General features: G+C 36.9%; 1 protein-coding gene across 5 annotated transcripts in view; it reads right to left on the bottom strand.

Moving 5' to 3' along the window:
• The window catches only part of GPBP1L1 (GC-rich promoter binding protein 1 like 1), an 80,505-nt gene that overhangs the window by 35,256 nt on the left and 31,254 nt on the right, over positions 1-13,995 (bottom strand). For 2 of the 5 annotated variants that reach the window (XM_007480238.3, XM_007480237.3), the window contains exons 2-4: positions 9,555-10,527; positions 8,832-8,949; positions 5,969-6,004 (exon numbers count right to left, since the gene is read on the bottom strand). In XM_007480238.3, the coding sequence (XP_007480300.2) occupies positions 5,969-6,004; positions 8,832-8,891 (96 nt within the window). In that variant the 5' untranslated portion in view covers positions 8,892-8,949; positions 9,555-10,527. Of the gene's footprint in view, positions 1-5,968; positions 6,005-8,831; positions 8,950-9,554; positions 10,528-13,995 lie in introns of those variants that run through there. The other 3 variants (XM_056815230.1, XM_001362994.4, XM_007480236.3) reach the window with 2 other exon arrangements.

Genomic DNA, 13,995 nt, shown 5'->3' with positions numbered 1-13,995 from the left:
CAAATGGAAGCTAATGATTCCATGAGATACCAAGAATAAAAGTCAAAAGACTAAAAAGAAAAATAAAAGAAAATGTTAAGTGTATCATAGGAAAAACAACTGGACCTGGAAGAGTCTGAGAAAGCCTTGAGCAAAAAAAGAATAGACGTGATATTTCAAAACATCTTGAAGATGGAGGCACAGAAGCAGCGAAAGTTCAGACATCTGAAAACCCTTCCTAACCTATTAAAAACAAAATGCACCTAGGGGACTGAAAACCAAATCTAACAATAGGACTGAGCTAAGGAACCCTCTTGCTGGACTCAACTTAAAAGTTATGCCCCCCCCCAAAGCCTGAATCTCTGAGTGGGCAAGGGTGCTAGTCTAGAGGGAGTACCTTGTGGGCAAAGCTGTGCCAGGCTCAGGGCTTTGAACACAGGTGGCGGGGAGGCAGCTGGAGAACCTTAAAGAAGGCAGCCCAATCACAGCTGACACTTCATATTGCCCCCCCTTCTGGAGGTTTTGGCCTCAGGACACATCCAGCTCTGCAAGTCCAACTCTGTTGGGTTTAATCTTATCAAGCCTTCAGAGGGCAGGGAAGCTCAAGCTCCAACACACTCTCCAAGGGTGAGGGTTGACAGAAAAGCCCAAACCCACAGATCCAGCACATAATGAGAGGAGCAAGACTACAGGCAACTACAGGGGGAAAAGAAGGGTCAAATATGAGCAAACAACAGAAAAAGAAAAAAGAAATTACAATCGACAGCTTCTAACCAGGCAATGAACAAAGAGCAAATGTAACAGAAGAGGATCAAGGAACACCAAGCAAAAACACAGAAACTCCAGCGAATTGGACACAGGCTTTGGAAGAACTCAAAATACAATTCAAAACACAAATAAGAGAGGCTGAAAACAAATGGGAAAATAACTTAAAAAGCAAGATAAGTCATCTGGAAACTAAAACGAGAAAATAGTGTCTTGAAAGCCAAAATTAATCAGCTTGAAAATGAGGCAAAGGAGATGAAAGATGACCAAAAGTCAGGGAATGAAATTCAGTCTTTAAAAACCAGAATACAACAATTAGAAGCAAACGACTTCACAAGGCAGCAGGAAACTATAAAACAAAATCAAAAGAATGAAAAAAATTGAGGAAAATATGAAACACCTCATGAACAAAACAGAAGACTTAGAAAATCGGTCCAGGAGAGACAACTTAAGAATTATTGGTCTACCAGAAGACCATGACAAAAGAAAAAGCCTGGACTCCCACAGGAAATTATCCAAGAAAACTACCCCGACATCATAGAACAAGAGGGAAAAGTGGAGATTGAAAGAATCCACAGATCACCTCCTGTACTTAATCCTCAACTGACAACACCCAGGAATGTTATAGCCAAATTCAAGAACTATCAGACCAAGGAAAAAAAATATTACAAGCTGCTAAGAAGAAGTCATTCAGATACCATGGAACTACAGAGAGGATAACACAGGAGCTGGCTGCATCTACACTGAAGGCCTGAAAGATATGAAATATGATATTCCGGAAAGCAAGGGAACTAGGTCTACAAACAAGAATCAACTACCCAGCAAAACTAACTATATTCTTACAGGAGAGAGTATGGTCATTTAATAAAATAGAAGAATTCCAAGCATTCGTAAATAAAAGACCAGACCTGAACAGAAAATTTGATGCCCAAGCATAGAACTCAAGAAAATCATCAAAAGGTAATTAAGAAAGGGGGAAAAAACAAAAACAAAACAAAAAAACCTTTCTTTAAGGGACCCAATAAGTTAAAATGATGTGTATTCCTACAAGAAAAGAAGTTATTGGTAACTAAAAAAATCTTAATTCCAGATACATTAGAACTAGAGGCCTAAGGAAAAATCTGGAAGAATTGGTCTTCTCCTGAAAAAAAAACTTCAAAATGAAAATTCTCAGGAATATTATAGCCAAAGTCCAGAGTTCCGAGGTCAAGGGAAAAGTGTTGAAAGAAGTCAGAAAAGAAAGAATTTAAGTACCATGAAAGAACAACAATAACAATGATGATGATAATTAAAATTTATATAGTACTTATTATGTGCAAGGCATTGTTTTAAGCACTTTATAGTTATTAACTCATTTGATCCTTACAACTCTGAAAGATAGGGACCATTATCAACCTTATTTTACAGATGAGGAAACCGAGGCAACAGAGATTAAGTGACTTGCCCAGGGTTACACAGCTAGTAAATGTATGAAGCCAGATGTAAACTCAGATCTTTCTGACTCTAGGCCTGAGACTCTATAATCCACAATGTGTTACTTAGTGGCTCCTAATATCAACATCATAGAAGAAAAGGAGGGTTTGGTAGAAGATTTTAGAATTCATCAAATCGAGTATAATCCTACAGGAAAAAATTGATCTTTAATAAAATAAAGAATATTTAAGTATTCCTAATTTAAAAACTGGAGCTTAGACATACAAATATATGCATGACATAGGCATCAAGAGAAGTATAAAAAGAAAAACTTAACTGAACAATCAAAAGGAACAAAATAAAACCAAACTGTATATATCCACCCACCCCACCCCCCACCCCCTGCCCCTAAATACTATGGTCATGAAGGTTAAGAGAGGAAGTTCAGTTGTGTTTGAATGATCCCTGAAGAATAGAAGTGGGAAAAAGGAATGCACTAGGAAAGAGGGGGAAGGGAGAGGAAGAATAGGGAAAATAACTTCACACAAATGAGGTAACAAGGAAGAATCTATACCTCAGAAGAGGCCACAGGGGAAGGGAGGAATGGAAAACAGGTGTTTTCCTGTTTCAGGAGGTTCAGGTGAACCTCCCTCTCATCTGAAATTGTGAAAAGAAGAAGACCAATATACATACAAGCTAAGTAAAGAAATTGTCCTTACCCAATGGGGAAGTAGAAGAAAGAGAGGATAAAGGACGAGAATGAGGGTAGATTAAAGGAGGCAGTAGTCAGTAACAAAATACTCTTTAAAAAAAAATTTTTTTTCCCTCCTTCCCTTCCTTGCCCCCTGCTCCTGCCCCAGTAGTAAATAGTCTGATATAGGTTACATCAGTACTTTCATTTAATACATATTTCCATATTGCTCATATGATAGAAGACATATTGCTCATATAATACAAGACATATCTCAAATACAATAAATATATCATGAAGGAATGAAAGTGGAAGATGGTCTGCTTTAATCTGCTTCAGATTCTAATAGCTCCTTGCATTTTCATCATGTGTTCCTTGTGGTTATCTTGGAAATTGGATAGGAATAAAAGAGAAGGTAAAGTATAAGGGAATAGGATAGAGTGAAATACACAGTAATTATAACTATGAAAGCATGAAGAAATGAAACTTCCTTTATATTATTTTATAATCAACTCTATTCTGTAATTGAACCTATTCTGTATTACTGCCCCATTTTGTATGATTGTTCAAGCCATCCTCAGTTGAACTCAGGAATTCAGATTTCCCGTTGAATTAGTGTAAAGTTACAATCAATGGAAAAAAATTATCTACCATACCTTCTGGTCCTAGGAAAATACCAAGTTATCTGGTGTTATATTTAAGTCTTGAAGCTAGCTCTAAGAAATACATTGTGTGTCTTTGTACAATTAAGGAGGTCCTCATATCTCCTTACAAACCCTTCTAGGGGCCAGGTGGGATCTGCTATCCCTGATCCACTATTAGCATCTTCAGGAGGCAGATTGGTCCCATAAATTAATCAAGCATCCTTAATGACAGAGAGTTGGTGGTTAGACTATTTTCTTTGATGTAACCCAACCTCCATGATGCTGTCTACGACTGTATAATCAACTGCATTGTCTTCCTCATCTAACCAACTCTAGTAAAGCTGGTGAGCCCCACCCTGGGGCCTATGGTCACTGAGAAAGGCCACTGGATCAATCTATTTACTAGCTTAAGTAATAAATTGATCTTGTTCAGATGATTATCTGTTTTCCTTAATTTTAAAATGTGACACGTAAATGGTACGAAATCATCCATAAAATGGAAGAAGATATCAGAATGGATTAGAAACCAGAATATAACAATATGATGTTTATAAGAAACATACTTGAAACAGAAAGATATACACGTAGTTAAAACAAAGGGCTAGAGCATTCTTTATAATTCTTAAGATGAGTAAAAAGGCATGGGTAGCTATTATAGACTCAAATAAACTAGAGAAGCAGGGAAAACTACATTTTGCTAAAAAGGTACCATAGACAATGAATTAACAATACAATATGTATGTCCAATGAAATAGTCTCTAAAATCTTGAAGGAAAAATTAAATGAATTACAGGAAGAAAACAGTGAAGGATCTTAATTTATTGGCCTCTCAGACCTAAATTAGACCAAACAATAAGCAAGTTAGAAAGTGAATAAAACTTTTTAAAAGTTGGATATGATCTCTAGAGAACACTAAATGGGATTAGGAAGAAATATACTTATTCACACTTAAAAAACTGACTATGGGGAAGGGGGGGGGGGAGAAGAAGAGTTGAGCCAGCAGCAAAAAACCTTATAAATAAATGCAAAAAAAAAGAAAGAAAGCAAAAATATTAAGTGTTTCTTTTACCAACATTATAGTCAATAAAGGGCCTCTGAAGCAAAGATTAAGAATTAAATGGAAACTAACATAGAAAAAGTGAATCACAGGAAAAGTATAGAAATAATCATTAAAGATAACGACAAAAATTAGAACCTATCAAAAAAATTTGGAAGCAGCAACACTTAGGGGAAAACTTATATTTTTAATAAAAGCTTTCATCAATTAAAAGAGACAAAGAACAGGCGAAAGAATTAGGAATGCAAACAAAAAAAAATTCTAGAAAAACCAGTAAACGAATAACTCCCTGATTAAACACCAAAATAAAAAATCCTAAAAGTTAAAGGAGAGATTAACAAAATTGAAAGAAAAAAAAAAGCACTGAATTAATAAATTAGAAGCTTTGTAGGTGAGACACAAAACCAATAAAGTAGATAAGCCATTAGATAAGTTGATCAATAAAGAAGAAAATGAAATTACTAGTATCTAAAATGAAAAAGGTAAATTCACAACTCATGAAAAGGAATTACTAGCTCTTTTGCCCTGCCTAACCACTCAGTTCTTATTTAATGTTAAGAGAATTGTTCTACAGATTTTTCTATAAAATTACTATTGGTAATGCAAATGTGTCCACAGATATAAAGAAAGGGGCCATGCTCATGTAAGGAAGGGGTTGGTACACAGTTCAAGAACATGAGGGGACCAGGGGCAGAGAAGAGTAGGAGGAGGGACACAGAGGCTGGAGACATACACATAGGAGCTTGGCTTGAATCAAGAAAAATAGGCAGAGGCAGGCATGTGGGGGCCAGACATGGATACAGACAGTAAAAGATGCATGATGCAAGGAAGGAGGGGGGGACATATATGTGGCACCCCAGCATAGATGGACAAAAGATAGAAATGTGGAGTGGGGCACGACAGTAAATGGGTGGAGACAGGCATAGGTCTCTTCTCCCAGGACTGGAGGTTTCCCTCTTTGCATGTCCTTTCTTTTGCTTTCACTAAAAAGCCATGGAGTGCCGAGTCAAGGGGCAAGAGTACAGAGAAAGAGAGCAGAATACAGTAAACGAAGGCATGGGGTTTTTTGGAATATGGATTTCTTTCAGAATTCTTTATGCAAAAAGCAGAATTTGTGTAATGCAAATTTACCTAAAGTAAGAACTGTTTTTATGTCAATTAAGTTGACAATCTAAATAAAATAAATGTCTATATAATTATAAATTACCCCGATTAATAGAACAAGAAATAGAGCACTAAATAACTATTTTATTTTAAGTCCTTAAAAAAAAAAGAGAGAGATTGAACAAACCATAAATAAACCCCTACTAAAGGAAAAAATTCCCAGGACTAGCAAATTCTACTAAATATTTTTAAAAACAATTTCAATACTACATCAAAACATTTGAAAAAAAAAATAGGAAAAGAAAGAGGTCTTACCAAATTCCTTCTATGACACAAATATGGTCTTGATACCTAAACCAGGGAGTCAAAACAGAGAAAGAAAACTATAGACCAGAGGTGTCAATCTCTTGGATGGCAACATTTGCAAGTATAGCCCAAACCAGATTAAAATGAAATTGGGAAATGTTTAATGAAATTTAAAAATCTACCACAGAACACAGATGTTAATTTGTTCATTTGTGGTTGTCTAAGTAAATATACTGTTGGCAAAGATCTTTTCTATTTGAGTTTGATAGCACTGCTATAGATCAATATTCTTAATGAATATTGATATAAAAATTATAAATAAAATATCAACAAGAAGACTGCAGCAAGATATTACAAAGATAACATGACATAACAGGTTACATTTACAGGAGGAATATGTGGCCAGTTGATAGGAAAATTGTAAAGATAATAACAAAAATGAAAATTTGAGAATAATATCAATTGGTGTAGAAAGTATCTAACAAAATAATTCATCCCTGTTAAACAAGAAAGCATATAATTAAACAAGAGGCTTTCCTTAAAATGATAAATAATATCTAAAACCAAGGAGAATGAAATGAAGAATGGAAAGGATAAAACAATAATCGCTAACAGTGGAATGAAAACTCAAATGAGAGAACAGAGGGCACCTAGCTGCTCCCTATGAATCCCAGTCACTAATCTTTGGAAAATTACAGCTCAAGATACTGAAAGAATTGATAAATATGAATGACAAAGCACCAAAAAATTTTAAACGACCTAGGAGAACAGAAGAAGTATCACTGGCTAGTAAAAGAATAGATGTCTGGATTAAAAATTAAAAAAGGGTTAATGGAAACCTGGAATCCGACTGATTTCAAAATTGAAAACATAATAAAGGGATATTTCTGAACATTTTAAAAAGGAAAGTAGCAGTCAGAGCTAGTCTGGCCTCATCAAGAACAAGGCATGCTAAATTAACCTTTTACAGACAGAATTACTCTACTATCTATATTAAGAGAAATGATAGTCATAAGTGACTTAACTGTGTGAAAAAAGTACCATAAATTCCTGTTTTCTTTGTGATCCAAGTAGAGAAGTATGGGCAGGATGATAGTATAGCCATGTAGATTCATAACAAACTGATTCAAAAGAGTAATAAGTCATTAATATGAATTTTGGAGAGATTTATTGAAGGGCCTTCATGCTGGCTCAGATCTAGTCATCCTTGAGATTAAATGGGATGAAGGCATAGCATTTGAATACTTGGAGATGATAAAAAAAATTAGAAAAGAGAGCCAACATATTGAGCTATTCACTCTAGCTACAGGGCAAAATTCATAAATTTAACATTAGTTTTTAAATTTCAAAATAGCTTTTATTTTTTTAAATTGTTTAAAGATTTTATATTTTTATGTCAATTTTTTTTTTGGTTATATTTCTCCCCACTCCCTCACTCAGAGCATTATCTCTTTTAATAAATGAGAAAAAAAGGGAAAGAAAAATTGTAGTGAAACCAACTAGTAACATTTTTATAACAAGAATAAAATTCAAGAGGAAATAGAAAAGTAAATCCCATTCAAAGTAAGTATAAAATTCTTCAACTATTGAGTTCATCTGCTGAGGTACATTTAAAACTTACAGAAAAACAGGTACAAAACAACCTTTAAAGAAAAAAAAATTATTTAAACAACTGGAGGAATTGCTTAGTCACAGGCCACATTAATATAGTAAAAATGACAACCTAAATTGATGTATTTAGTGCCACATCACATATCAAAGAGGATGGGGTTACAGAGTTGGACAGAATTCATGTAGAGAAGTAACAGACTTAGAATTAAGGGAAATCATGGGGGAGGACACGGAATGAATGAAAATAAAATGGCATTTCCAGACTTGAGTCAGTTAAGATCAGAATTCAAACTCAGACTCTGACACTTTCTAGCGGTATGATCCTGTAAGTCATACTGTTGGACTCAGCTTAGGTAGACTGAGTTAAAATCCAGCCTCAGACGCTTTTTAACTGTGTGACTTTAGGCAAATCACTTAACCTGTTTGCCTCAGTCCATTGGAGAGGAAAATGGAAAATCCCTCCAGTATCTTTGACAAGAAAATCCCAAGGAAAGCATTGCATACTACAGTCCACGGAGTCACAACTGAACAAAGTCATTTTATTTGTCTGTCTCTTTTCCTCAATTGTAAGATGGAAGTAAAATTTGCACTTATCTCACAGGGTTATTTTAAGGAAAAAATGAGACTATATCGTTAAGTGTTCTTTGAACTTTAAAGCACTATAGGAATGCTAGTCATTGTCACCAGGATCAAATAGAAAACTTGTTTGTTTAGCTCTTATAGTCCTTCCAGCCTGACCCCAACTTGCCTTTTCAGATCCACTGGACACTGCCCTTTTTCATGTACAGTTTATAGTGCACATATTTGCATTCATTCACTTTATATGTATACTATATAAATTTATGCATGTACTTGTCTCTCCCTTTAGAATACAAGCTGCTGGTGGTTAAGAATTGTTTCATTCTTTGTACTTGTATCTCCAGTGCTCAACACATTGCCCTGCACAAAATATTTATTAAATGATTGAATACCAAGATTATATTAACTTTTCTAACTGCCCCAATTACCCTGCTGACTAAAATTGAGATTGTAGTCCACTAAGACCGCCAGATCTTTTTCAAAGTGCTCTCTTACTGCCTTCCCCAACTTGTATCAGTAAAATTCATTTTTTTATATCCATTCATAACAGTAGTGTGAAATATCTTTAAAAATGTAAACAGAGAGGAAAAAACGATAAATCTGACTAATTCTGAGATTATATTTGGCTAAGAGAATACAAAATTAAAATTTGGCTTCAGAGACTAGGGAATGAAAATTGTACCTTAGCTGACTGTGGTGTGGAGAAATTAAGCCAAGCAGGGACGAAGTCATGCTGCGCCATTTAGGTCCAGTGTCTCTCTTCAGCAAGGTGAGGAGGCATCAAACCTCATGGCCAGGATCTGAAAACCAGACACAAACAAGGGAAATACCCCTCAGGAAACATCGAAGGAAGACAAGAATTTCTCAAATTTCTTTTCTTTTCTTTCTTTCTTTTTTTTTGTGGGAGGGCCCAATTGTCATGTATCTCTAACCCATTTTATGAGTAGACACACTGGGGATCATTAGGGATACAAAGTAGTCCTGAATGTGGAATTCCAATTCTACTGCCACACTAACTTGAAAACAAGAGTGACTAGAAAGTAGGAGATTGAACCAAAAGGGCGGCTTTGGAGCTTGAATTAAAAGAATTTCAGGGGAAATTAGGGACAGACTTGACATATGTGTGTAGAGGCTCATTTATTTGTTCAGGCCTCCTATGAACACTACAAGAATAAACAGAGGAAAAAAAATCTTCCCAGGGAAAGAAGGGACAGCCATATCACCTAGAAGGCTATGCTTCTGCTGCCATCAATGTTTTTCAGTATCTATCCTGGAGAATCTGCAGCCTATTACTGGGGCATTGCCAGAAGATACAGTACTTCTGCCTCCCAAGGAGGACACCCACTTACACATGCACATTCAAAGGCTTTTTTCAGAGTCAGGGACATGAAGAAAGAATATTTACCCCAGAGAGTAACCTCTGTGGTCCTGGTCCTCCAACTTCGTGTGCTTGGCTCAGCTGGGTCTTCCACGTTCTCCTTCTGCCACAGAGGGGCTGGGGTGGCCTGGGCCTGGGCAGCAGCACGCCTACGGGAGGCACCAAAAGCCACACCCCGTGCTGACCAGCCCTCTGCCCCTTCAGTGGCTCATTTTAAACTATTCTGTTTCTCACACTTACCCAAATAAAGGGGGGAGGGGGAGGGGGAGAACAGAAAAAGGTGTCTGGTTACATTTAAAAAAAGGGGGGGGGGGAACCACACACCTCTGTTCAGCTCATTCACCTGCCTTCAAGGTGGATACTATGTTGTGGCTGAAGCAGATAGAACATGAGGATCTAGGGAGTTGGTACCAATGCTATTCATAGCAAGGCCATGGCTACCAAGACAAATGTAGTCATGTGTTAGTGAAGGATAGGTGTCAGAGGGAAAATATAATTTTAAAGTAACAGAAAACAACTGTGAACTTGGAGAGTTAACTCAATTGAGAAACATCCACTTAACAGGGCATTTAAAATATCAATTTCATTATTCCTAATCATATAGCTGCTAAAAAAAAAATGTGTGTGTGTGTCTGTGTCTGTTGTATCCTTAAGAGTCTCAGACTGCCTTAGGAAAAAAAATGCAGCAGAAACTTCTCTGCTTTGTGAAGGTGTTCAGTGATAGACTGGGAGTGGAATGCCTCCAGAGATATCTTCTGTTTCTTCAATGATGACCATTTATAAAGTGAAAACAAAATTAAAATGTAGAAGTATAGGAAGAAAAAGTTTCCCAAATGATGATTTCTTCTCTTCAAATTAGAGATTGTTGTCACTCCTTCTGCCCAATACTGGGGAGCACGGTTAGGAGGCAGGATGAGATTCTACTACAATGAGTTTGCTTCTTATATCCAGTGCATTTCCATCATCAACCAATCATCAAAAAAGCCAGGAACCAACTGGTCTATAAACAAAGACAGAAAACAAAACATAAAAAATTTACATGGAAGAATTATAACAACTATTTCTTTTAATTGAAAAATTTTATTTAATTAATTTAGAGTATTTTTCTATGGTTCCATGATTCATGTTCTTTTCCTCCCTTCCTCCCCTCATAGCTGATTCACAATTGATCAAGACCTATTTCCCTATTGATAATTGCACCAGGATGATTGTTTAGAGTCTACATCCCCAATCATATCTCCATCCACCCATGTAATCAAGCAGCTGTTTTTCTTCTGTGCTTCTGCTCGCACAGTTCTTTCTCTGGATGTGGGTAATGTTCCTTCTCATAAGTCCCTCAGAATTGTCCTAGATCACTGCATTGCTGCTAGTAGAGAAGTCTATTACATTCAATTGTACCACAGTGTATCCGTCTCTGTGTATGATGTTCTCCTGGTTCTGCTCCTTTTACTCTGCAGCAATTCCTGGAGGTCGTTCCAGTTCACATGAAATTCCTCCAGTATAACAACTATTTAAAGCTATAGCATCATAACTAGCAGGAGAAAAGCCAAATGAATCTAACAAGGGGTTGAGAGCTAAAACTCCTCAGTTTGGTTTCTGGTTTAAGCATTTGTTGTTATCAAAAGTATAAATTATGAAACTGTATGGAGAACTATATATCAACCACAGATTTATTAAGCACCACTATATGCAGAGTACTGTACTAGGTTCTGAGGTAAGTATGAGAAATAAAATCAGGTCTCTGTGCTCTATACCACAGAATTCACAGAAATAAGGAGAGAAGGCATGTATGTCCTCAATGCTTCAAAGATCTGTGATTTTGTCAGTGAAGACACTCTTCTACCATTCCAAATATTACACCCATTTGATGGTGGCCTGCAGAGTTGCTAGGACCCCAAAATTCACTATCCTACAGTCAAATTAGCAATAGTTCTTAAATTAGCTAGGTTGAGTTACAGATGGTCAAATGAGCATACAGTACATAGCAATCCGGTATCAAAATCCTTTCAACCTGGCAGAGCTACTGAGAATTCAGGGTTTCATCCATACCATTCAGAAGTAATGGAGAAGGACCTGAATGGAAGAAGCCATATGCTAAAATCTTGAGAATATAAAATAGGACCTATGTGCATATGAATTAGATCTGATTCCATGGCTTCACCTAGAAGGTTGCCCAAGTCAATCACATTTCATTCTTCTTGAGTTTGCTCTCAGGACTTCTTCACATAGGGCATGTTTGACTCCCTGCATTTTTAAGCCCTCCCCCCATTGTCTTTCATTATTAGAAAGCAAGTTCCTTGAAGCCAGGACTACTTTCCCTTCTACTTGTATTCCCAACATTTAGCACAGTGTCTTACATAGGAAGCCCTTAAAAAACACTGATTGTGATACAATAATGTGCTGTTGGTATAGCTATGAACTGGTCCAGCTATCTGGGAGAACAATTTAGTAACATACCCAAAGGTCTATAAAACTGTGCCTACACTGACTCAACAATAACACTACTAAGTTTGTATCCCAAAGAGATCAAAGAAAAAGGAAAGTGCAATTATATGCATAAATATATTTGTGACAACTCTTTCTGTGGTGGCAAAGAATTGGAAATCAAGATGCCCATTAATCAGGGAATGACTGAACAAGTTGTGTTCTATAATTGTGAAGGAATACTACTGTGCTCTAAGAAATGACAAGAAGGATGGGTTCAGAAAAACCTGATGAGACTTATAAAGAACTGACAATGACTGAAATGAACAGAATTAGGATGTTTTACATAGTAACAGCAATATTGTTCAGATAATCAATCATTTGTGAAAAACTTAAGTGACTGATCAATACAATGATCCATGACAGTTCCAAAGGACTCATGATGAAAAATGCTATCCATCTCTAAAACTTATCTCATTTTATCTTCATTAACAATGGGGTGGGGATGCTATTATCATTTCCACTTCACAGATAAGGAAAATGAGGGAAGGGGGAGGTGAAGTGACTTGTCCAGGGTCACACATGTAGTAACTGAAGTGGAATTTGAGCTCTGGTATTCCTGACTGTCAAGTTTAAGGCTCTCTCCAGTAGGGCACCAAGCTACGTAAGAGATATAGCAATGCTAGGAAAGATCAGGGGAGGGAGACAACACTTCTGATCAGGTGGTAGAAAAGGTGATCACTGGAGTTTAGACTCTGAAGAAGAACCAGCAGGATTCCATTGAGTGTCAGGAGAGGGAGGAAGGTTTGGGGGTAGTTTCCTAGCACAGGGGACCAAGATCAGCCAAGCAGCAGCTTGTTCACAACATATATGTCTGGCTTCAGTAAAATATATGGAGGGCTGTCTGAGGGAGAAAAGGCAGAAAGTTAAAGGATCCTATAATCAAAGTGGTCCCTATCTTAGGGCTCTTCTTAGAGCCTTTAAGGGTGTGTGTGTGTGTGTGTGTGTGTGTGTGTGTGTGTGTGTGTGTGTGTGCACACGCGCGTGCGCACGCAGGCCAGTCATATTTTCTTCCTCTGTTTCACTTTTCAGCCCATTTACATGATGCCTCCTTCTCCATTATAACTTAAGCTAAGAGCCTATTCCAGAGCAAAGACAATCTTTCTGCTTTATTTGTATTCTCGGTGCTTAAAATAAAAGTGCTTCTTGACTGACTAAATGGTAGCAATCATTAATGATCTATTTAGATACTATCCTAAGATTTACAAAGTGTTTATAGAAATCTTATAACACTGACCCAGAAAAACATCTCAAATTAGGTATACCTTCCCCTCCATATATACAACTCTTAAGACCTTCCAAATCTCTTCATTTTAATACTTCACAAAAAGAACAAGACAGGTGAAGTGATTTTCCACAACCACATTAGCCAGGAGGTCAGCTAGGTGGCACCATGGATAGAGAGCCAGGCCTATAGTCAGGAAAACCAGAGTTCAAAACTGATTCCCAAAACTTGCTACCTGTGTGGCCTTGGACAAGTTAATTAGTCTTGTTTGCCTTGGTCTCCTTCTTTGTGAAATAAACTGGGGAAGGAAATACTAGACCACTCCAGTATCTCTACCAAGGAAATCCCTAATGAGGTCAAAGAAGAGTCAGATAAGACTAAAACACCTAAACAAATGACATAGCCTGAAGAGAGTAAAATTTTGACCTGAGGCCTATCAGATCTGAAAATCAGCACTCTCTTCATTCCATCAACCTGTACTATTTCCATTTCCATACTAATTCATGGTTGCAAAGGGTTTATCCCCCATAATCCTTTGAGGTCAGTAGTGTAAATATTTACAGTTGAGTAAACTCAGTTCTAGAAAGGTCAAGCTCCTAAATGTGGGATATGAACCCAGCCCTCTCCAATCCCAGTGTAGCACTCTGTTCTCCACACAGATAATTTCCCAAGTAGTGTACTGTGGACTCTTGGATCGTAGGAGAATTATTTTAAGGCACCTGGAAGTACCTAAGTGTAGCAAGTATTCTCTTTTTAAAC

This window comes from Monodelphis domestica, chromosome 2 (assembly GCF_027887165.1).
Source record: "Monodelphis domestica isolate mMonDom1 chromosome 2, mMonDom1.pri, whole genome shotgun sequence".
Classification (NCBI taxonomy): domain Eukaryota; kingdom Metazoa; phylum Chordata; class Mammalia; order Didelphimorphia; family Didelphidae; genus Monodelphis; species Monodelphis domestica.
Note: the sequence above shows the minus strand (reverse complement) of the source record. Positions and strands in the feature narration are given on the sequence as shown.